Source organism: Populus trichocarpa, chromosome 7, assembly GCF_000002775.5.
Source record: "Populus trichocarpa isolate Nisqually-1 chromosome 7, P.trichocarpa_v4.1, whole genome shotgun sequence".
NCBI classification, from domain to species: Eukaryota; Viridiplantae; Streptophyta; class Magnoliopsida; order Malpighiales; family Salicaceae; genus Populus; species Populus trichocarpa.
The window spans coordinates 2991315-3017294 of NC_037291.2; the positions used below are offsets into that span (position 1 = coordinate 2991315).

General features: G+C 36.8%; 1 protein-coding gene and 2 long non-coding RNA genes across 5 annotated transcripts in view; 1 reads left to right on the forward strand and 2 right to left on the reverse strand.

The window, feature by feature from the left end:
- Nucleotides 1-224: 224 nt before the first annotated feature.
- LOC7477978 (salicylic acid-binding protein 2) overlaps nucleotides 225-25980 on the forward strand; it is a 31865-nt gene continuing 6109 nt past the window's right edge. Inside the window, exons 1-3 of one of the 3 annotated variants that reach the window (XM_002310720.4) lie at nucleotides 334-765; nucleotides 887-1024; nucleotides 1204-1714. In XM_002310720.4, coding sequence (XP_002310756.2) covers nucleotides 334-765; nucleotides 887-1024; nucleotides 1204-1485 — 852 coding nt within the window. In that variant the 3' untranslated portion in view covers nucleotides 1486-1714. Of the gene's footprint in view, nucleotides 766-886; nucleotides 1025-1203; nucleotides 1715-25980 lie in introns of those variants that run through there. The other 2 variants (XM_002310718.4, XM_052454640.1) reach the window with 2 other exon arrangements.
- LOC127905579 (uncharacterized) overlaps nucleotides 593-25980 on the reverse strand; it is a 31064-nt gene continuing 5676 nt past the window's right edge. The window contains exon 2 of the long non-coding RNA XR_008059726.1: nucleotides 593-1135. This is a non-coding gene — a long non-coding RNA (uncharacterized LOC127905579). The remainder of the gene's footprint in view (nucleotides 1136-25980) is intronic.
- Nucleotides 11653-12853, reverse strand: LOC127905578 (uncharacterized). Its single transcript, XR_008059725.1, has 3 exons — nucleotides 12713-12853; nucleotides 12228-12379; nucleotides 11653-12042 (listed from the first exon to the last, which is right to left on the reverse strand). It is a non-coding gene; the product is annotated as an uncharacterized LOC127905578 (long non-coding RNA).

The window sequence follows — 25980 nt, forward strand, 5'->3', positions numbered from 1 at the left end:
ATATAATTCGGGTTATTTTTTTATCTTTTTATCAATTTTATTTTCTTATATTAAGTTAATTCAAAATCATTAAGATTATTTTTAAATAGTCAACTATACCATATTATATTATTAAAATAATTGTGTATTAAATATATTAAAATACAATAAAATATTCTAGAAATCTTTTATTATTAAAATATACATAAAAAAATTATATTTATAGTATTTAAAAAGATAAATGATCTGTTTGGCTCTTCTAAAGAGCATTTCCTTGGAGATGCTCTGATAATGGCAACCATCTTTGACTTTTCTCTTCCTCCCTGAGGCGGGTTCCAAGAAGAATAGTAAGACATGGTGCATCTCTCCACCCTATATACTGGGATGCAGGTGCTTACCCGCATCAAAACAACAATGGTAGAGACCAAGAATCAGGAGCATTTTGTTCTAGTACATGGAGCTTGCCATGGGGCTTGGTGCTGGCAAAAGTTCAAAACGCTGCTTGAGTCAGCAAGTAACAGGGTCACGTTGCTTGACCTTGCTGCTTCAGGCGCCAACATGAAGGCAATCCAAGATGTAGAAACACTTGATGAATATACGGAGCCTTTGTTAGAGTTTCTGGCCTCATTACAACCGAAGGAGAAGGTTATTCTAGTAGGGCACAGCCTAGGAGGTTTGAGTTTGGCTCTTGCTATGGAAAAGTTCCCAGAGAAGATTGCTGTTGCTGTTTTCTTATCAGCTTTCATGCCAGATACCACACACAAGCCATCATTTGTCTTGGATCAGGTACTGCTAGAAATATTGGCAAAAAAAAAATATTAATAATTCTTTGAAGTGCTATTTGAAATTATCAATTGCTTCTCAAGTTGAATTCTTCTCTATTTTTTTTTCCCCTGAATCTATAAAGTTTAACGAGAGGACCCCGGCGGATTACTGGTTGGACACTCAATTTTTACCATACAGCAGCTCTCAATGTCATCTCACAACAATAGTTTTTGGACCCAAATTCTTATCCTCCAAGCTCTATCAGCTAAGCCCACCTGAGGTACCTTTCTTATCAACATCTTCAAATTCACAGTTACATTAGTTGTGGACTTTATAACATGACAGTTAAAGTAGTCTTCTCTCTTCTTTACTCCTTTTGATCATGTCAAACCTGGTAGAGCAAGCGCGCTGCAGGTTTTACATGATTACTAAACATGCCTTACTTTTGGATTTTTCAAGGATCTTGAGCAAGCAAAAACTTTGGTAAGGCCAGGATCAATGTTTCTGGATGATTTGTCAAAGGCAAACAGTTTCTCCACGACGGGCTATGGGTCAGTCAAACGAGTATATGTTATCTTTGACAAAGATTTAGCGATACCAGTAGAGTTTCAACGCTGGATGATTGAAAACAGTGCTGTTGAAGAAGTTATGGAAATTGAAGGTGCAGACCATATGGTTATGTTCAGCAAGCCACAAGAACTCTTCCATTGTCTCTCAGAGATAGCAAATAAACATGCTTAAGCTGTCCTTATCAGCACCCTTAGTTATAGTGGTTTGCAGACATATGTATCCATTGAGACAAAATAGAAAAAAGAAAAGAAGGAAACTAGGTTATTTCCAACAATAATGAGTTAATTGCTCACTTGGTCAATAGAATAAAGAGAAGATATGCTACTGTGTGTGTATTTTTAATGTAAAACGTTTTATTTGTTATTTTTGAATTGTTAAAGGGTTGGTGTCTTTCCATTAATCTATTGCATAGTTAAATAACTTTATTATTCTTAAAAACAAATAATTAGTTAACTATAGTTTAGGGTTTTTTTGGCATTTTATATTTTTTATTTCAGTGTAATTATGATATTACCCTTAGATTCAAAATTTTTAAAGCTTGACATTAGAGGCTAAATCGTAATTGAAAAGTTTTTTTTTTTAATAATGCTTGGGTCTGAAGGGTAGGAAGGTGTTTATGAAAAAATAAAAAAACCTAAAAGGCTACTAATGCGTGCATTGCATGTATCAGCGCGTTACTGGCTTCGTTATCTTCATAAGGCGTGTGCTGCTTTGCATACGACGATTAAAAAATTAATTCTGCCATATCATTCGATTCATCATCAACTTATCGAACCTCTGATACGTCATCAACATCTTTTTTTCTTTTTCTTTTTCCTCCTAGAAAGCCATGCCTAACCCTCCACTTTCTCATATTAGCCCTTCAAGTTCCTTTTCTTTTGATTTTGTCCTTGATTTTTTTATATTTATTAGTTTTGTTTTAATTCATTTATCAAATTTTCTTTTGTTTTTAATTGTATCCTCATTTAATTTCTTTATATATCAAATTATATCCTCATTCTTTTGATTTTGTTCTTTTTATTTGAGATAGTTTTTTATTTTTCAATTTTACCCCTTCATTTTTTTTCTTCTTTCATATTTGATGCTCAATCTTTTCGTTTTCTTTTCTTTTTTGCTTTGGTGAGGGTTTTAATTTGAGAATATTTTTTATTATTATTTATCATTAAACTGATTGACAATTGAAATTTTTAATTGAATTTTTGTTTTCAATTTAAATGTTCATAATACAGCGACAATGAGTTTCTTTTTTAAAAAAATATAAATATTCTTTGTTTTATGTTGGAAAACAATTTATCTAGCCTGCATCGCTTCACCAATCTTGTTCTATAGCTAAATCAAAATGATAATTGCAAGTTGAGAATAATTGGGAGGCTTAACCTAATGGTTAGCCAACCCTTTCTATATATATATGTAGGGCAATATACAATAGTAATGGTGGAGGTTACCACACAAGAATATGTCTACAATATTTTCTATATACAATATTTCCTATATAAGTACATTCTATAATATGCCCCCTCAAGCTGAGGGTGGAGGATCAACCCGAAGCTTGAAACGAAAAGCAGTAAACAAAGAAGTAGGAAGTGGCTTAGTGAAGACATCGGCAAGTTGATCCTAGGAGGAAATAAAACGAATCTGAATCTCCTTCTTTGCAACTCTATCTCGGACAAAATGATAATCGACCTCAACATGTTTTGTGCGAGCATGAAAAACAGGATTCGCAGACAAATAAGTGGCACCAAGGTTGTCACACCAGATAATAGGAGCAGAAGTAGACGGAATCTGGAGATCTGTTAATAAATACTGAAGCCAGATAACCTCAGCAGTGTCATCAGCTAAGGCTTTGTACTCAGCCTCAATAGAAGAGCGAGCAACTGTGCGTTGCTTACCGGATTTCCACGAAATCGGCGTCTGACCAAAAAACACAAGGTAACCACCCGTAGATTTTCTGTCCTCAACACTGCCTACCCAATCTGCATCTGTAAAACCATGTAAGGCAAAAGAAGAACTGCGAGTAATATGTAAGCCATGTGATGCCGTACCCTGAAGATAACGCAAGATGCGTTTCACGGCAGCCCAATGAGAATCTGTAGGAGCATGCATAAACTGACAGACTCTGTTAACAGCAAAACAAATATCTGGGCGCGTAAAAGTGAGATACTGAAGAGCACCCACAATTTGACGAAAGCGGGTAGCATCAGAAAACAATGGATCTGGCAGAATGGTAGCTTTGGATGTAGAGATAGGGGTATCAACAGGTTTGCAAGATAACATATCAGCCCGAGTGAGGATGTCAAGTATATATTTATGCTGGCAAAGCATAAGACCCATACTAGTAGACTGAACCTCAATACCCAAAAAGTAATGAACAGAACCCAAGTCGCGAAGCTTAAATTCTGAGCTGAGCTCAGTAGCTGAATGAGGCGTTGGAGCAGAAGAGAGTTACTACCCGTAAGCAGAATATCATCAACATAGACCAGAAGATAACAAATATCAGCACCAACAGAGAAGATAAATAATGAGGTATCCACCTTAGAGGCACGGAAACCAATAGATAACAGGAAATCATTCAGACGAGTGTACCAAGCCCGCGGAGCCTGTTTTAAACCATATAGAGATTTATGCAATCGGCACACATGAGAGGGGAGAGCAGAATCAACAAAACCTGGAGGTTGTTTCATGTAGACCTCCTCGTCAAGAACACCATTGAGGAAGGCATTATGGATGTCAAGCTGATGAATTTTCCAACCACACGAAACTGCAATGGAGAAGACTAATCTGACGGTCGCCTGTTTGATGACCGGACTAAAGGTTTCAGAGTAATCAATACCTTCTTGCTGAGTGAAACCTCTAGCAACCAGACGCGCCTTATACCTCTCGATGCTGCCATCAGATCTGCATTTAATCTTGTATACCCACCGACTACCAACAACATTCATGGAGGGATGAAACGGCACTAAGGTCCAAGTTCAGTTTGCACGTAAGGCCTGAATTTCCTCACGCATAGCACTATGCCACACCTCATATCTGTTAGCATCATTAAAAACAAGTGGCTCATGAGAGGGAGGAGAAACTACCCGGCTGAAGGAGACAGCAGAGGCTGCGGCAGTGGCTGTGGACAGCGTTGTCTTGGGCTGCCTTGGACAAAGAACCATGGGATGTTGACTAGCAGCTAGGCATGGAGAACTGTGACCTGTACCTGGAAGAGGCTGAAGAGGATATGAGGAGAGGTCTACACAGAGCTGCAGACCAGCTGGAGAAGCAGTGGAGGGACTGGTCGGCACTGCAGACACTGGTGAGGCTGCTGCAGAACTGGGATGAGCTGATGCAGAACCGGGCTGCTCTGTTGCAGCAGACCTGAGAATATGCACATCCGGTGATGGAGAACCTGTACCTGCACAATGATCATTGGAAAGACAAGCATATGGTGACAGTATGGTAGTGTGGGATGGTGATGAAGGGGTGGCAGAATCAATGGGCAAAGGGGTAGTCTGTTGGGGCCGGTTTGGTAAGTAGTAGGCTGAAAGGATGGAGGAGGGTGCAAGGATGGAAGATAGGTAGGTGGGGTGGGAGGTACCGATGAGGATGTTACTTGTTCAGACTTCGCAAAAGGAAAGACATTTTCATGAAAACGAACATGACGGGAGACATAAATACGATCAGACTCTAAGTCAAGACAACGATAACCAAGATGGGATGAGCTATAACCTAAAAACACACAAGGAGAAGACCAAAAATCTAATTTATGAGCATGATATGGACGCAAAAAGGGAAAACAAAGAGACCCAAAAGTACGTAGGAAGTTATAATCAGGAGTGCGTCGAAACAGACACTCAAATGGAGATGTATTTTGGAGAACAAGAGTAGGCATGCGATTAATAAGGTAGACCGATGATTCAAAAGCATAGTTCCAAAATCGCAATGGGGCACTAAATTAGCCTAAAAGGGTTAGGCCAGTTTCGACAATATGTCGATGACGACGTTCAACAGTGCCATTTTGTTCATGAGTATGAGGACAAATTAACCGATGATGAATACCAATGGTCTGAAAAAATTTATTTAATTTACGATATTCACCGCCCCAATCAGTTTGAATAGATTTAATTTTAAGAGAAAACTGACGCTCAACAAGTGTTTGAAAACGTTGAAAAGTGGAAAAAACATCAGATTTCGCAACAAGCGGATAATACCATATATGTTTGGTATGCGCATCGACAAAAATAACAAAATAGCGGAAGCCATCAGAAGAAAACATAAGGGCAGGACCCCAAACATCACTAAAAATTAATTCAAGTGGGGCAGAAGTTTTGTGACCCGTAGGTCGTAATGACAAACGGGACGACTTTCCTAAAGGGCAAGCTTGACACTGAGTAAGAGAACGTCTAGAAGTACATACGATTTTATTATCGGAAACTAACAAATTAAAAATGCGAGGTGTTGGATGACCCAAACGACGATGCCACAGGTCGGCAGTCGCGGAGATGCAAGGAGACCAAAAAGCTTGAGGAACTGACGTGGCAGAAGACTCGGAGAGGACATAAAGGCCATCATGACTCTGACCGGAAAGAAGAACTTCCTTGGTGACGAGATCCTTCACATAAAACATAGAAGCGTGAAATTCAAAATAAACATGATTATCACGACAGAATTTTTGAACAGATAACAACGGTTTGGTAATGTGAGGCACATGGAGAACATTAGATAATGTAAACATGCGTTTTGGGGAATGTAATTTAGTATGTCCAATATAGGATATGCCAAGGCCCTTACCGTCACCAACATGCAAATAATCATTACCAAGATAGGGTGCAGAATCGGTTAGAGTTCCAAGATCAGGTGTGACGTGTTGATTTGCACCGGTGTCGGGGAACCAAGTCGCAGCAGAGATATTCCCAATAGCAAGATGAGCAGAAGGCTGTGGAGAGCTGCTACGAAACTGGGAACAATGGGGAGCTGTGTGCCCAAAACCGGAGCACAATTGGCAACGTACATGCTGCTGTCCAGACCACTGCCCAGCACTGGAATTGCGCCTGGTTTGCTGCCAGTGGTTTGGTCGCCAATCTGCAGCAGATTGGCCCCTGTTCTTGGGAGGGAAGCAGTTGTTGTGGGGACGCCAATTACCTCTAGAGCGACCCCTGTTGCGGCTGAAGTTGGGGCTGTGATGAGACATAGCATGGTGTGCAGAAAACTGTGGTGTTGGCAGCAGAGGTGGCTATTGCGGCAGAGAAGAAGAAGACAGCAGAGAAGGAGCGGCAGCCATGGAATGGAAAGAGTTCTTGTGCATAAATTCATGGGTAAGAAGGTGGCTGTGAAGATCAGCATAGGATAGCGGTTCTGCCTTGGTTATGAGACTCGTTACCAAGTCTTTGAACTTACCACGAAGGCCACGAAACACATAAAGATTGAAATCTTCAAGAGACATGAGGCGACTAGCAGCCGCCAATTCGTCAAATAACGATTTGGCTTGCTGCATGTATAGACTAACCGATGAGTCACCTTGCCAAAGGTCTTGAAAGGAGCAATGGAGTTGCATGATGCGAGAATTAGATGGAGAGGCAAGCGTTTTCTCAAGAGTGCGCCAAACACAATGCGAAGTAGAACAATCTACCACGAGATGCAACACATCCACGGAGAGAAAGGAGAGCAAAGCACTCAAAATAAGTTGATCATGTTGCTTCCAACGAAGAAAAGAAGGGCTGATGATGGAGGAAGAACCAGCAGAACTGTCAAAAATATGAGATGGAGGACATGGCACGGAACCGTCAACAAAGTGAAAAACACCTTGACCAAGGAGATATGGCTTCATCTGCATTCTCTAATAGAGATAATTTGTGTTCGTAAGTTTTAGCGAAACAACTTGGTGAGTGTTCGCTAAAGGAACAATAGCTGTAGCGTGAGTTCCCATGAGAGGTAAAGGAACGACAGGGACTTGGGAGGAAGAATCAGAGACAAGCTCTGCAGGTGGAGGCTGCTGTGGGGAAGAAAGGGCGCCAGCGGCAGCAGCTTGGGGAGGGCTGGCCGGCTGTGCTGCACTACCTGTGGAGAGGGAGAAGTCGGCGGCAGCAGTAGAATCCATGTAGAGAAAGTAAAGAGAGGGTCGGCTGCAAAAGAAGGAAGGGAGAAAAGAGTTCTGACGGCAGAAGGCTCTGATACCAAGTTGAGAATAATTGGGAGGCTTAACCTAATGGTTAGCCAACCCTTTCTTTATATATAGGTAGGGCAATATACAATAGTAATGGTGGAGGTTACCACACAAGAGTATGTCTACAATATTTTCTATATACAATATTTTCTATATAAGTACATTCTATAATAGGGCGTACTAGGGGTGCTAATACATTCCCTTTACGCAACCAGTCCCTTACATTAGAATCTCTGAAAGACCAGTTAAGTTTTCTAGTGACCATAATATTAGGTGGCGACTCCAAAGAACCAATCAAGCAAAACAAATGAAAAATCGATATCGGACGCCGCGCGGGGGACGTGCGACACTACTTATCTTGCGTAAACGGTTCTTATAGCTGGCCATGAAACCAGAATTCATACTTTGTTGTTGTTGCATGCACTGTGAGACTGATGGAAACTCAAGACAAAAATAGGTTTATAAAATTTTTGAAAGGTGTTTGATATTTTATTTCTTATTGCTTTGATGAAACGACTACCCATTGTTATAAAATCTAATTAAATATTTGAAGAGTAAAAGAACGAAAGAGTTTTGTTTGGATTTGAACGAAACAGTCTCTTTGCTTATTATTTGAAATTATGTTTGATTATTATTTTTGAACCGATCAGGTTATGAGAATGAAACAGATTTCCTGTAAATAAATATTATAAAGTTAATATAATACCCTTATATAGCCTTATATATATACATAAACTAGATAAAATGAGTATTTTATGTAGTTACGTGAGATGTTAATTTTCATAAGAATTTACAGAAGAAAGAGTTGCGTTTGTATTTGAGGAGTTAACTTCTCCAAGAACAAGCTATCTTCTTGGTCATATTATTTGAAGTTCTTCAACGAAGAAAGCATGGCTGCTTTTCATCAAGAATATATATTTTTAATCGTTGAATTTCATGTGACTTGACATTTCCCACTTTCAACTTTTCAACAGACGGTACTCTCTATATATACCACCAAGCAACGACATTACTAAGCACAATCAAGGCATTACGAAAATATTACGTACTGTCTAGCAAAACCAAAAGCCTTTACTTTTTTTATAGTACTATCAACCACCAAAAAGAAAGATGGGAGATAGCAACAATCAAACAACGAAATTTGTTTTGATCCATGGTTAAGCTTCAGGAGCTTGGGCATGGTACAAGGTGAAGACAATGCTAGAGGCAGCTGGCCTCTCTGTCACATCCCTTGACATGAGTGCATCAGGGGTGAACACAAAAACACTGGAAGAAGTTGTTACTTTTGATCGGTATAATGAGCCCTTGATCGAGTTCATGGCCAACTTAGCTGAAATTGAAAAGGAAAACCTTTTGCAGAGATATGACGGGCAAAACCTTTTGCTTAATTCAACATGGAAAATTCATAGCATTAATGCACATGAAAACATGCAAATGTAAAAGGCATTACCATCATCTCTAACTTTAAATTAACCCTTACACATTTTGTTCTTTCTGTTAGTTTATTGAAAATAGCCCAGCCGTGGCAGACGGGTGGCAGAGTGTAGTGTCTTCAACCGCGGGATATGAGACATTCATGAAGTCCACTGCTTTTAACCTTGCCTCCCCTGAGGTACGGCTCCTGAATCTGATTACAAATTGATTGTCGATCTTGGACTGATCTGTTTGACTGTAATAACTAGTGTAGTGATGATATATTTTTCTTGTTTGCAGGATCTCAGTCTCCAAACGCTTTTAAAGAGATCAGGATCATTGTTTCTTGAAAGTCTGGCCAAGGCAAACAAGTTCACGAAGGAGAAATTTGGATCGGTTGTGCGAGATTATGTTGTTTGTACTCAAGATTTATTGGTGGTTCCGTCATTGCAGCGCTTCATGATTGAACACAACGAGGTTAAGGAAGTGATGGAGATTCCGGCAGATCATATGGCAATTGCTTCTAGGCCTAAAGAACTCTGTCAATGTCTTCTGGAGTTCGCACGTAAGCATGCATAGATTGTTGTTAATTGCAACATTTGTATCGAGTTCTAGGCTGCCTATATATATGTATAATAGGATGGCTATTGAAATAAAATAAAGAAGAGATAGATGTTGCCTTCATTTTTAGATTTGCTCTTATTTGTATTTATTGTATTCTTTTCCAATTATGAATAGTAGACACGATTGATTTCTAGTCTGGCTTGATTTGTTATATTATGTTCTCTGCAGCTTGCACTGTTGTTATCATCCATGCACAACAAACTTGAAACTTTTCGTTAACCAATTATCCTCTTAATTAAAATTTATAAATAATGTTGTTTTAAGAAAAATAGATCATCAAATTTTACAAATCTAAACGTAGAAGCTTTCATATGAGGGCTAATTGGGTTAATTTCAATAGATGGAGGTACAATTGAAAAGTTTTTTTTGTTTTGTGGCTGAATGAAAAACGGGGTGATACATCCTTTTCCCTTAAAACTATGTGTTAGATACCCTTCTATTTCCTCAAAATTGTGAGAAATTTTTCTTTCTTTCACTCTCTTTTCCTTGTAATAAGCCTATACATGGCCATGAATCTCAAAGGCCAATGCCCTCCAAATAACGTTGAAATATCCACTTTGAATAACCAATACAAATATTTAAAACAAAATCAAAAGCATCGTTCTGAAAATGTATGGTTGGGCTAACCTGAAATCTCATTTGGCGATCCCCTTTAACCAGAACCAAAATCTGTATGGTTGGACTAACCTGAGATCCCATCCGGCGATCCCCTTTAACCAGAACCAATATCCTGTGTGTGATTGGGCTGACCTGAGATCCTATCTGGTGATTCCTTTTAACCAGAACCAAAATCTGTGTGGTTGGGCTGACCTGAGATCCCATCCGGCGATTCCTTTTAACCAGAACCAAAATCTGTGTGGTTGGGCTGACCTGAGATCTCATCCGACAATCCCTTTAACCAAAACCAATATTCTCTGTGTGGTTGGGCTAACCTGAGATCCCATACGGCGATCTCCTTTAACCAGAACCAAAATATGAGTGGTTGGGCTAACCTGAGATCCCATCCGGCGATCCCCTTTAACTAGAATCAAAATCCTGTGTGTGGTTGGGCTAACCTGAGATCCTATCCGGCAATCCCCTTTAACCAGAACCAATATCCTCTATGTGGTTGGGCTAACCTGAGATCCCATCCGGCGATCCCCTTTAACCAGAACCAATATCCTGTGTGTGGTTGGGCTAACCTGAGATCCCATTCGGCGATCCCCTTTAACTAGAACCAAAATATGTATGTGGTTGGGCTAACCTGAGATCCCAATAGGTGATCCCCTTTAACCAGAACCAAAATCTGTGTGGTTGGGTTAACCTGAGATCTATTTGGCAATCCCCTTTAACCAGAACCAAGGCTAACCTGAGATCCCATCCGGCGATCCCCTTTAACCAGAACCAATATCCTGTGTGTGGTTGGGCTAACCTGAGATCCCATTCGGCGATCCCTTTTAACCAGAACTAAAATCTGTATGTGGTTGGGCTAACTTTAGATCCCATTTGGTGATCCCCTTTAACCAGAATCAAAATATGTATGGTTGGGCTAACCTAAAATCCCATCCGGCGATCCCCTTTAACCAGAACCAAAATCTGTGTGGTTGGGCTAACCTGAGATACCATTCGGCGATCCCCTTTAACCAAAACCAATATCCTGTGTGTGGTTGGGCTCAAGGTTGTTAAAATCGCGATTTTGACACGGCACGGAAAATCCAAAACAAACTCGGATCGTAAAAACGGATCGTAAAATCGTAAAATCGTAAGGAATTTTAAAATACATTAACAAAAAATTCATGCTTCAAATAAAAATTCATACATATACTATACAATTAAATTTTTCGTAAAATCATTCCATTATTCCATTAATAAAATCAATTCCATCATTACTAGACTTGCATTGCAGTGAAGAAGGTGTGAATATCATAATCATCAGTGATATATTACGTGTGGCTTTGAAAAAGGAAAAAGAAACGAACTCAATTCAAAAATGTATAAACGCATGAAGCAGAACAATTCTTTGACTAACAATTATATCTATGAATTCCAGCAATTGCAGTGAAGAAGGTGTGAATATCATAATCATCACACATTTTCAATCTAGCTACAAGAGAAACATATTACGTGTGGCTTTGAAAAAGGAAAAAGAAACGAATTCAATTAAAAAATGTATAAACGCCTGAAGCAGAAAAATTATTTGATTAACAATCATATCTATGAATTCCAGCAAGGTTCATACAACATCTACTCTCCATTATGCTAAACTTCTCAAGAAAAGAAACTTATGACTATATATGAAGGGTTAGCACTGCAACTCAAAGAATCTTGCAGATAAAAAGAAGATGGAAAGCCTAAAGAATGAACAAGCAGTACAAATAAAAAAGTATATTAGTACTTGATATCAGGATTTTGGACCAATAATCTGTCATGATCTACATAAGTTTGCAGTAACAGTTTCTTATAGGGAGAAGAATCTGATAGCCTTTGTCACAAAGACATTTGCAATGTATCATCAAGCATTCCCCAGTTCTCTTGTCGTCACAGATTCTTCACAACCTGTCACTGCATCACTTTCCATCAAACCGACAGTCCACGTATCAAAATTTTGAATACATACTAGGAAACAAAATTCATCCCAGAGTTAAGGTCAATACAATAGCTAGGCAGAATGGAACACGTTACAATCTAACTTTGATTTTGATCCAAATTTTCATGGAAGTGAACAAAGTGGAAAATTAAAGATAAATGGTTGTACCTTGATTGCATTAGTGCTCTCTAGTTCAGTGATTTTACCATCTTCTTCATGATTTTCATGCAGTGGCTCTTCGTCTGCAGGCATTATAATTTCATCCCAGTATCCCACCACTGATTGATCTCTGTCATGTTGTTCCTCATTTTCTTCAGCCACTATTATTAAACACCAATTCCAAAATTTTCATTATAATTAGACCCAATTATCTTAGAGAACAATTAAAATTAACCCAAGAATCCAAAAAAGTAAAAAAAAAAAAAAACCCACATATCTACTTCTATAAGTATTTCAGAAACCCATTTTAATACTTCAGTGTGAGCTTACAAGTTACAACCATCAAGCCTTTGACTATTGAAGCAGTAAATAGAGGGACAATGATTTGTTCTTCTCCACGTAAGGATTTCAGGTGGACGATGCAGGGAGTAAAAACGAGACACAAAAAACTAGAGGCGAGACAGAAAAAACAAAGCTTGGGAATAAATTCTTACCTTATTCTCGCTAGCAAGCAAAACCAGAGGCGCTGAGAGAGTGGAGAGTGAAAAGTGGAGATTGGAGATAATTAAATTCAGAATTTCAGATCTTAAATATTCAGCAGACAATTAGTAAAAGTGGAGAGTAGAGAGTGGGAACAGGGGAAGGGGAAAGGGGGAACTAGGGAAGGGGAAAGGGGAAAGGGGAAAGGTAAAGGGTGGAGGCGCTGCAGCTCTTTTATATTTCACGTGAAATCGTGAAATCGGTCCGTGATTAACGTTTTTTCCGAGTTGAACCGATTTTATGCGAGTTTGACCGGGTTTGACCGATTTTACTGGTTTTCGAGTTTTAAACTCGATTTTGCATGTTTTATATGTTTTGACTCGTAAAATCGTACGATTTTACGAGTCAAAACGCGATTTTGATAACCTTGGTTGGGCTAACCTGAGATCCCATTTGGCGATCCCCTTTAACCAAAACCAAAATCTGTATGGTTGGGCTAACCTGAGATCCCAATCGGCGATCCCCTTTAACCAGAACCAAAATCTGTGTGGTTGGGCTAACCTGAGATCCCATCCAGCAATCCCCTTTAACCAGAACCAAAATATGTGTTCTTCCTGTTGACAAGGTTTGAACTTGCTTCCTTCGTTTTCTTCTTCTTCTTCTTCTTCTTAAAAATTTCCTAATGGTAGGGTTCTTGTCATTTTTCTTCTTGATGGTAAGGTTTGATCAAACTTTTCACTTAATGCTTTCTTTCTTTTTTTATTTTTGTGATTTTGCAGGACTGACATCTATCCTTCCTAATTGCAGGGTTGACATCTGTCCTTCCTGATTACTGAAATTAACTAGATTTTTCTTGATGACAAGGTTGGAAAACTTGGTGCTTCCTTATTGCGGGGTTGACCTGAAGACTCATCATGATGACAAGGTTGATCTTCTCATTTCTTTGAGATTTTCATGACAGTAAGGTTTATCTCATCTTCTTCCCGTTTAAGGTCACAATCCATGATTCTCTGTTATTATCAGCTCAATGATTCTTTTTTTTTTCTATTTTTTTTTTAATCTTGCTGGACTTCTTTGAGGATTTTCCTGTAACGAATAAAAAATATGTGTGCAATGCTTTAAGGTTAAATGACATGCACGCATCCTTACCTGATTTCAAATATAGGTCCCCCTCTTTGATGTTCCATTGTCATAGAGTGCCTTAGTTTGCTATCCAAAAGCCTTCTTTACTCTTTCCATGTACTGGCCCGTTCATGTGTTAGTCATCTACTCCACTATAAATGCAGCGCCTATCATAGGCTGTCTTTGATGATTATTGGTTTCACTATTTATCAAGCTTGACAATGACCCCGAGTGTGATGTTGCTTGATTCGTCATGAAGGAGCTTAACAAATCATTTCATCTCCTGGATTCTTTCGAGAATCATTCTTTGATTAGCTGTGTGCATCCTACCAGCACTCATCAAGAGGTTTTCTAGTATTGTCCTCATCTTAGATTGCTAATCAGCCATTGACTTGCCTCCAGTGCTCATTCATCTGATTATATTCCTTTCAACACCATTGTCCTCAGCCTCACTGATTCATCATTTAATCATTTTTTTATTGCCCCTAGCTGATCTGAATACTGTTTGTTTTTCCTTCTCATGGTCAACTGTATTGCCCTCGGCTGCTCAACATTTTAAGAAGTGTCGAGAAGTATTGATGTCACTTCTGTCAAGGATTTTGCATACTCGATCGGTGCTTTTTTTGTTTGACAATCTTTCTTGTTCGGAAATCAACTCTCATATTTCAAAGATCATGTCTATTTCAAAGTCTAATTGTTGAAATGAAATCAAAGAAATGTCAGTATTATTTTATTTTATTTTATTTGTTTTTTTGGAATTCAAGCTTCTTTAGTTAAAGACCCGACACGCGTCATGTAGTCCTTTGATTATCTTGTATTTTGAAAACAGAAATTGACCGGTTGAAAGATTAAAATGGCTTTTTTCCATGGTTCTTTGTGTTAATTTTAATATCTGATCTTGGGTATATCTTTTGATAGTCTGTGATGAGGTGACCTTTTTGTGAATTTCACTGTACTGCCCCCGGCTGCTCAACATTTTAAGAAGTGTCGAGAAGTATTGATGTCACTTCTGTCAAGGATTTTGCATACTCGATCGGTGCTCTTTTTGTTTGACAATCTTTCTTGTTCGGGAATCAACTCTCATATTTCAAAGATCATGTCTATTTCAAAGTCTAATTGTTGAAATGAAATCAAAGAAATGTCAGTATTATTTTATTTTATTTTATTTTATTTGTTTTTTTGAAATTCAAGCTTCTTTAGTTAAAGACCTGACACGCGTCATGTAGTCCTTTGATTATCTTGTATTTTGAAAACAGAAATTGACCGGTTGAAAGATTAAAATGGCTTTTTTCCATGGTTCTTTGTGTTAATTTTAATATCTGATCTTGGGTATATCTTTTGATAGTCTGTGATGAGGTGACCTTTTTGTGAATTTCAAAACAAGATGCTAAAGTCAAAACTCAGGCTTTATCAAGAGAGGTTGTTTCTCTTTTTTTTCTTAGCACTTATTTTATCAGCATGCATAATAACAAGTAGCTTAATCCATGAAGTCACGACCCTTATGGAAAAACTCTTCAAGCTTTGAGAGCGCCATTTATCGGTTCAAATTGCTTACTCCATCGAAAAGAGCTTTTAAAAGCACGTAATGTAAGGTATGGTTTATGGCTATGAAAGAAAGGAATTTTACAAGCTCAAAAGGTGTTTGAGGTTCTCAAAAACCTAGGATTAACATCAATTATTCATCATTTCTCTTTATCTTGTTATCTTTGTAGAGAAAGCGACATATAACATTAACCTCAAATATCAGAATTCTCTTAACATAGGTCATAATGCAAATCCAACTTTTTCTTTTATGAATAATCAATCTCAATCATCTGATAACATCAGGGGCTTTATCATGGATGCCAAAAGTCATGTTTGTAGCTCAGTATTTTATTTTTTTTTGTATCAACTTTTGATATTTGTTGTCTTTTCTTGATTGAAACTTCTTTTGTCTTTCCTAAACTCGATAGGCATTCTCCTTCCTTTATCTTTAACTTGTCTTTAAGTGTAGGCAATTTTCAATTTTTTTTATGGCTTTCACATAGCCTTTCTCACAGTTTTCTAACATGCCCCAAGTCTAGGTCTTCTTTCTTTTAGCTCTCTTTCAAACGTAGGACTTTTGTTCTAAGCCTTCCCTTTATCAATTGACTCTAACATTGTCCTCATCTTTGCTAACATAAATCTCTTATTTGCCCCCCAGTGTGGGGTGTGATCCTGGTCAGGGTTTCTTTTGAAAAGAAATATTATATCAGGCTCAAAATGGGTTTGCAAAGGATAAATATCTTTAGAAAGTGAGGGGATATCAAAGATGGTCTTTTCTCATTTCAAGTAAGGTTGGTTAGAACCGATAAATTTTGACCTCATCCAGGGTAGTGATTTGGATTTGTAAGAATCATGATTCACGAGTCCATAACTACCGAATCCACTACGTGTCATTATGCATACTGCTAAAACTTAGCTACATGATTTGTGGTTCAGCTTCATGTGTGGGCTCAAAATCTGTTTGGTCACCCCATATTATTTTAACAAGCATCGAGTCATTTCTGCAATCAAAATACTTTTAAACTTTCAGGATTGATTAGCTTTAATCGTGCGTTGGAGTTCGATCAAAGTATTTCGCCAAAATAAATTTTGAAAGAAACATCTTTTTATTTCAAAACAATAATAAGACTAAGAACAAAACATAATCCATTAAAAGGTGAGATGTGATCCCAAAACCAAAATGATGGACAACACAATTGACAACATGACATTTCTAAGCAGCTTCTTCATCAGTCATTCACGTCTTGTTATCACTCATTGGTGATGGCCTGTTGATGATATGATCGTTGGTATCATTCTTCACAAAATCTGCTTGTTTCTTGCTCACAAATCTTTTGGACTTAATCTTCAAAGTTCTCTCAATTCTTCAACTTTTTCTCTAGATTATTCCGTCTAGAGGATCATGTCTTGGGGCAATGATCTAACTATGATTTTTCCTTGGTGGCAAAGGTGAGCTAGAATGGGAAGCACCCATGGAGCAGACCCCTTCCTAATCGTAACATATCAATGTGCCTAGTCTTAAAGTTTAAGAATATCACATCATGAAAGTATTCTCCCATCAGCACAACATCAGCATTGCAAAAGGCCAAGGGGCTTACGTGGGGTTTTTTTCTTGTTAAAACCCCTATGTTTATCGAATGCCTCTTGCTCCATCGTTTTCTGTCATGATCCTCCATGATCCATACTTCCATGAAATTTTTCTCCCTATCAATGCAAGTCATGGCAAGCTTTCCTTTGTAATCAGTAAGTCTAATATCTTTATCATTGCCCTCAGAGGTTGATAGGGGAAGTGGAAACAAACAATGACTCTCCCTTTTTATATCAAATGCAAAGACGTTTCCCTTCCAAGTGAGCCAATGAAATGAGCCATTTACGGATACTTTTGTCATGCGATGAATGGACTCTTCATGAGGCAACTTCACTTCGTCCGAAAGCTTCCATTTCCAAATTGCTGATTCAAACAACTCGACTCTAATGCATTGGTACATATAGAATTCTTTATATGAGCGGAATTTGGGCTTCGAGAATCTCACAATCTTGTATCGTAAAGGCTTTGACCTTTCAATCATTAGGCCAAATTCTATAGTATCATATCGTGTCTTTGGATTTGGGATCTTTTGCCATTGTTGGATCGAAGGGATACACACATAATAGCATGATTTATTATGTGCATGACAAAGTAGAACTCCTTGATTTGTTGATGACACAATCTCCACGTGTTCTGGAAGAAAATCAAAGGGTATTTGCATATGGGTCTTCACAGCGTCAGTTGAAACAAAGGGAACTTGATATTTGTTCTTGATCATGCTTTGGATAAAGAAACCAGAGACAATGTTGGTTCTTTGGCTGTGTAGCCTTGTGAAAAGGGATTCGTAGGTCAACTTGTTGTACTCCTTAGAAAGAAGCCTCCATTTCCCCACAAACTCCATTGATGAGCGTGTCAGCACTTCATAGATGGCATCTCGGCACAAGTCCCTAGCTGAGTCCATTTGAAACAGAGAATCTTATTACCACAGGCTGTGTCTCTTGAGCGAATTTTCCTTGCCACCGTCAGATGTTGACAACTCTTAACTCTGAAAAAGGAGAGCAGAATTGGGGGACCTTTATTTCAAACTATAAACATGCATGTTTAAACGTATGAGGATGTTTTATATGATGAGCTTGCCCTTCAAGGGTTGACACATGGTCGTAATCCTTGCAAGAATTTTGATTCTTGCTCTACATCGGAAATTTTCTGAGTAACGATCATTGTGTCATCCACAAGTCTTGAGTTCAAGATGCTTCAAGAAGGGTTTACTCTGATGCAAAACAAAAGGTAACATGCACAACCTAAGGACATGTTCTATTCATTAAGTGAGACAAAAGGTAGGTTGACTATCTAGTCTCAAAAGAGTCTCATATCTGCCTAGTGACGATCTCCGTAAAGACAGTATAGGGGTGTTGCGAGAAACAGTTAAGGCACGTATGCCCACCATTACAAAGCAGACACTCAGATATGAGTTGGGTGTTTCACGCATCTGAACCTTGACCAATAGTCATAGGGCAGATCGCTAATTCCCCACCTAACTTAGAAGCTTGTGTGTGCTTTTCAAAAATTAAAGTATGTGATGCATGAGACAGTTCTATACAATACATGAACATATATGTACAGAAATTAAAGCATGTAAGAAAATAAATAAAATAAGCTTATTAACAGAAAACAAGCAAACCAAACAAAACACAATTATCAGACAAAAACAAAGCTTAGTCCATAAAGTCCCCAGTGGAGTCGTCATTCTGTTGCACGTATGCGGCGTCTCGGCGAAAACATCCACCCTCAAAATTTTATCTAATGCGGCAAATGTGGGGAGACAAGGAATTCTTGTCTTTTATCAATGGAAAATTAGAATGGAAGTTGCCACCTATTATTTTGGTCACTTGGAACCCTAACTGATCTCAGAAATCGGGTACGGAGACTGGTTAAAGGGAAGGTATTAGCACCCCAAATACGCCCTACCTAAGGTAGGCTGCATTGTTTTATTGTCTGATAAAATCTAAAGTCATGTCGTGTTTTCTAGTTGTTGGTCTATTTATGGTTTAAGAAAAGTACTCCTCGGTAAGGAGGTCCTTATCTTATCGGGTAAAACATAACCGTTCTAACCTCAACAAAAGAAATTTAATATCCGGAATACGTCTTACGTATAAGATCATAACCCTAGATATTAAAAGAAAACAAAAAATATTTTTTTTGAATTTTTGAAATATTGGCCTAGTTCTCGTGGCCTTAATAAACTGGTTATTAAAACCAAAATGCATACTAATACATATATATATATATATATATATATATATATATATATATATATATATATATATATATATATTAATTTTCTTTATTGTATGAAAATACAATATGATTTTTTTTGTTTTGAGAGACTTGGCCGTATGCATGAAAACAAAATATTTTTTTTTACGAAAACCAGGTATTTTAATACCGGATTTGTATCTTTACAGTATAAAAATACAAACCAATATCGATCAAAATGCAGTAAAAAACATACAAGAAAATCACAAATTTTTTGAAAAAAAATTTAGAATTTTTTTTTAGGCTGGATCCAGCTCGGCCCATGTGGTTGGGCTGGACCTAGCAGGCCTAACCGGGTCACTGGCCCAAGCCAGTGAGAGGGTTGGGAAAACAAAAGGCACACGTGAGCTTCCTCACGCGTGCATACTCAGTAACATATGCAAATGGAAGTAATTACTGTTAAAGTGAATTATAATTCACTTGAACAGTTACATTTGCATTTCACTGTTCAAGTGAATTATAATTCACTTGAACAGTGAAATGCAAAAATGGAACTGCATGCACAGAGACGAGGAGAACAAACCTGGTGGCGGAAACGATGTCGAAGACGATGGTAATGGGGTACGCTCACAGTGATGCTGGTGGCGGTGGAGAGGAAGCCGACGATGGATCACGGTGGTTATGACGGTGGCGGGCAGTGTTTGCTGCAGTTTTTCTTCTTCTTCCCTGTGCAGAGGCATGCACCAGTCTCTGTTTTTTTTCCTTCCTCGTTTGCTTCTGTTTGGTTCTTCTCCTTTTGGTCTCTGGTGTTTCCTTCTGTCAGTTGTTCGTTATTCTCTTTAGCTTCTTCCTCTGGTTTTCTCTCTGAAATGCTCGGTTTACAGTGAAGTAGATCGCTGAAGCTTTGGAACTGCTACTGAAGAAGAAGCCGAGGGCGTGCCTTTTGTTTTTCACTTCTCTTCGTTCCTCCCCTTCTGGATTCTCCCCTGCTGTTTTCCCCTATACTCCCACTCTTTCTCTTATGCTTTTTGTGTTTTTTCTCATTTTTCTTTATGCACTCTTCCCCCTCTGTTTTCTTCTTTTTTCTTCCTCCTAGGCTGCTTCTTTCCTCTGGCTTTTATAGCCAGAGGATGCAGACATTTTCCGGCAACAGAGTAACGGTCGCCGTACATGGTGGCGTGAGACATGCCCCCTGATTGAAACGGCTCCATTATCGCTGCTAACGTCTCCTGCCTTTAACGCCTCAGCTGCCATGTTTAAGAAGACAGTAAATAGTGCTTCAATGGAAACGACGCCGTATGGATTCTTCTGATTTGGTCATTGAAATTTTCGCAATTTTGTAATCAAACCCCGGAAAAATTGTAATTGGGTCCCTTAATTTTATCACCTTTTCTGGTTTGGTCCATGGTTTCGAATTGTTTCAATTAAGTCCCTAATTAGCCATCAAACTTCAATAATTATGCAATTAAACTCTTGATTTAACTAAATCAACTCTTCAAAATTATAATTGAACCCCGGAACTTTAATTTCTTCCAATAAAAGCCTAAGTTTTCTTAAAAGATCAATTTTCTTGCAATCAAACCCTCCATAAATTCAATTAAACCTTAGATAAAATTTAAATGAGTCCATAAACATCTGATTTTAGACTTTTTTTTCTCAACTTGAATTTTCTTTGTCAACAGGGTTTCCATCAGTCAAAAATATATTGTCAAATTTCAACCTTTTGCATTTTTGAACCTCCTCAACCAATTCCAGCATCCTTTTCTCGCTCTAATTTTTTTTTTAATATATTGTTTTTGGATTTCTTCCGAATATATATTTTTGTATTTTTTTTCATTTTTTTGTGGGAACCCAAAAATAAGTAACAACAATGGTTATTCAACAACTAACCACCAGGAATCATTGAGCTCTAAAATACATCATTTATGACCTCCAACCAAAACCATCAAGAATCTTTAAGCTTTGATACCAACTAACACACAGACAGACAAGAGCGAAGGATAATTGTTACAAGTTAAAACCCTCAAAGATCAAGAACATTATAACTATAAGGAGACTTTATGTTAACAAATGGTGGTAAAACATCTTTTTTTTACTACCACTGGTGGTTCTTGCCAACAGATCACAAGTACAAAAAGTTCTTTATTGGTAGAGTTGAAAGGGACGCACTGCTGCTACCGTAGGGTGAAAAATTGTTTGAAGCAGTGTCAGAGTACGATGACATTGTGTTTGGTTTTAAATTCGATAAGTAGAAGTTTTCTAGTTTTGGTTTGACCCACAATTGGGTAAAGCAAAGTATTTTCTAGAATTTTTCTTATTGAAAAACTAATCTTCTCCATAACCTTATTTTCATGCACATTGAAAAAAACATGTTTGAAAACATTTTCAACAGGGTTATGGACATGGAAAGGAAGACAAAGGACAACAACAAGAATAGAATGGATATATCTTTTTTTTGTCATCGTAAAAATATAGAGTTAGTTTATGATGGGTCATAAGTTGTAAAGCCCAAAACCAGTTTTGCCTTAGACAAGAATGCACAATTACTTGTCTACCAATGGTTTAAGAGTCTGCGTTTTCTTGATGGACATGCTTCGAACATATCAAGGTTGGTGAATTTGAAGGATTGTAGATTATATGGAATGAAGAGTCATGACTGCCACGTGTTTATGCAAACACTCATTTCACTAGCTTACCAGGATTTATTGCCAAAGGGGGTATGAGATGCATGCACTATGGAGCTCAGTCACTTCTTTAAAGATATATGCTCTTACAAGTTGCAGACACAACACATAGAGAGGCTTGAAATGAATATCATCTAGACAATCTGTAAATTTAAGATGATATTTCATCCACCGTTCTTCAACTCAATGAAGCATCTACCTATACATCTACTATTTAAGGAAAAAGTTGGAGGCCTAGTCTAATATAAATGATAGCGATGAAATCAACATAGAAGATTGTGATGAAGATAACAAAATTAAAGAAGAAGAAGAAGAAGAAGAAGAAGAAGACAATTCTAATTAATTTGTAAAAACACGAATGTGTAATGCCATAAATTATAATGTAATATTTATGGACGAGATTAACTTTAATGTAATAAAAATAACATTAATTTATTATTAAATGACAAGGAAACATTAATTTTATGTGATTTTAATATTCTACATAGAACTCGTGTTATGTGTGCTATTGTGATTTTAAATATATGTAGGATGTATAGATAAGGAATAAAGATATAATTTGGCAATCAAAACTGTTGTACACCGCTATAAATACTGATAGACTGCAAAATACCAACAAATACACTGACAGATTAAGGTCATCGGTACATTGCAAAAAACATTTGAGATTTTCACCTCTCAATTGCACTGTTCATTATGGTCAATACAAAAGGTATCACCAACAGATTAAGTTTGTCGGTATATTCCAGAGAGCAATGGAATTGTTTCCCTCTCAATTCCACTATTTATTGTGTTCAATATAGAGGGTATCACTGACAAATTAAGTCTATCAGTATATTCTAGAGAGCATTGGAGCTTTTCACCTCTAAATTACACTGTTCATTACATATAGTATCACCAAATGTAATAGTTGGCGGGTTTCGAAAAACTTTTATTCAATTGAAAATTTCAATTAGACTTTATAGACGAAGACACTGACGGAAAAATTAAATATTAATTTTTATTTTATTTTCTGACGGTAAAGGCATCGCCAATATTTGGCGTGTTTTTTGGAAATTTTTAATTAAATTGAAAGTTTCAATTAGAATTTACAGACAGAGACACCGATGAAAAAATTAAAATATTAATTTTTTATTTTTCTGACAAGAAAGACGCCAGTAATATGTGGCGGGTTTCTAAATTTTTTTGATTAAATTAAAATTTTCAATTGGACTTTACAAACTCTACATACAGTATACATAAGGTATGACCAACGGATTGAGTTCGTCAGTATATTCTAGAGAGCAATATAATTGTTCATTTTTTGAAGTCACTTTTAATTATTGTTTGGTACATATGTATTTACCAATGAAAAAAAACATTGTCAATGATATTTAGGGTTTTTTTTAATTTGCTATAAAATTAAAAATTTTAATTAGATGTTATAAACAGAATCACATACGAAAAAATTAAAAATATTTAATTGTTTGTCGGTAAAATCATTAGTAAAAAGCCCCAAATTAAAAGATCAAAATCCTTAAAATCTTAACAGACATGCTGACTTTCTTCTTCTCTCTTCCTCTTTTTCTTCTTCTTCTCTCTTCCTCTTCCGCAAATAAACACCAATGTTTCTCTCTTTCTTTCTCTTCTCTCTCTCATTCTCTCCTCAACTTCTTCTCTTCTCTTCTCTTCTCTTTTTCTCCACACGCAGGTATGTCTTCTCCTCTCTTCTTCTACTAACTTCTTTGTTTTTCTTTTTCTTTTTTGTTAATTAACATACTGTTTGAATTTGTTGTATTTTTTTCTCTTCTTAAACTTCAATCACAACGAAATCAAGGTAAGATTTTTCTTTTTTTCTTCTCTTTTTTTGTGTTTATTTTGCATTATTTTTTTTTAATTTTTTTTGTTTTTAATAATTGTATGAATGTTGTTGTTGGAATTTTATTTTTTTTTTAATATGAGAACAATTTTGTTGAATTTTAGTTGGATTTATTTTTTTCAATTTTGTTGTTCAAATTCAATTAAATGTATAGGATTGATTTTAATTATTATTAGTTAATAATATTCTATTAAACATTAATAAATTTAAAATATTCCTAGTTGATAATCATTGATTATCATATATTCATAATTATAAGTCCAATTTCATTAAAAAGTAAAAGTTATAAATTTAGATTGATTTTTATATGTTATACAATATAATATTATTATGATAATAATTGTATATATAACCTAATTATAGAAAAGAAGCTTTTCTGTTTATAAAGTAAAATTCTAGTTAAAAAAGTAGAGATTCAATAATTAGGTTTACTCTATAATAAATATATTTATTAATAAAAGAAAATTTCAAAAAAAAAATAATCTAAAAACTAGGCTGAGTACAAGTTGAGTGAACTCTTCACTCAATGACAAGGAAACAAATTGAATAAAATCAAATGGTTTATGGCAATTAAATTTAAATAGTTGTGTATTTGCAGGTTTAAAGATTTTGGGTAGTCTTCCATATAAGGGAGGTGCTACTAATTTTTTAAAAATATGAATATTTTATGGTATCTTAATCTTTTAATTTGTGTAGATCCTTAGGGGAAAGTTAATAGCTCGTCGTACGGGCATGATCGCTGCTAGTTCTTCTAACAGTGCTTCTGATGACCATGACTCGTTAGGTGCCGACCAAGTATAGAATCCTTCGACACATGCATCCACACTTGACGTGGGCTTGACGAGTGCGATGTCACCATGTCGAGATGGGGTCCCTTTAAAGTGGGTCCATTTACCGGGAAGTATCAGGCTTAGTGGAAACATGACATTTCAATGTAAGTTTGTTTTCCCTTCACAACAACATGTTAATAATTTTTGAAAAATTAATTTCAATTAACGAATGCAATTTTTGGTTTACAAACATTGAGGTTGTCAGAACCATATCATCGACGATGAAATCGTCGATGGAAATTCTATTATTTTTATGGAGTCAAGCTTCCAAACATCCTGAATTGAAACCTATGATTGATGCATGGTTTGGAAGATTTAAGGTTAGTATTAACTTAAATATTTTTTTATATTCGACCAACACTCAGGATCCCAGCACTTCTAGTGGGATCCTGAGAGTATCGTCGGTGTTTATTTATCTTACAAAAATTTCACTTGTTCTAACAACTATTTTTTGTTTTTTCAGGATTCCCCAATACATAGAATCCAAAAATTAATCTTATTTTAATTATCATTATTACCATTGTGGCTGACTCGCCTCTCCGGGAATGTTCGAGATGGGACCCGGGAGAAAGAGATGCCTTGGCACCTGATGAACCAACCTAAATGGTTAGCGGAATAAGGGACTGGCCTCAGAAATGCAGATAGAAGGCGATGCATTAGCTGGTTACGGTTCAGGTGCGGCAGCTTTCGCCAAAGAGAAATCCTTGTTCTTGTTCTTGTTCTTGTTCTTGTTCTTGTTCTGGTACCTGTATGTTGATTGAGTAATGGTAGGAATGAGGACCAACCCGACTAAGTTGAATAAATAAGGTTTGTTCTAATCCTGAGAAGATATAACTCAACTAGTCAGGCTCTAGATTACTAGTTTGAAGGTTACCAGTTTAAGTCCCACAAACCTTAGGGCTACTGGAGATTTACATGGTCGTTAATCTCAAGGCACATGGAATTAGTCGAGGTACACGCAAACTGGTCCGAACACTCACATTAATAAAACAAAAAAAAAAGTTTGTTCCTCTATCCATTGGGAGACCCCTAAAAGAGTTAGAACATGTACCTATGGGACTTGAAAGGTATAACCTATCGAAATACTCTTCAATTCTTTTTAAAAAAAATCTTGAGATCATTTAATTATAAACTTCTTGGGTATTCTTACATAGAATTATTCATAAATATTGAGGTGTTTATATATATATAACTTCTCCCTTTGTTTATGCACAGAGGATGGGATTTTATTTTCTTTTAATCACTCTCCCTAATTTTTTAGTTAGTTCATAGCCTGAAAAAGGTCGCCAATTTCATTCCAATTCTATTTGCGAATAATTTTATTTTTTGTTTCTTAATAAAAAATAATATGTACTTTTACAATATCAATTATATCTTTTAATTCGACCGTTGAATCAGGTTAAATGTTTATGAGGAGTCTCCTTATGTATTGTTATATTTCTTATTAAAATTTTAGAGTGATCAGAGTTTGAAAGGTCTT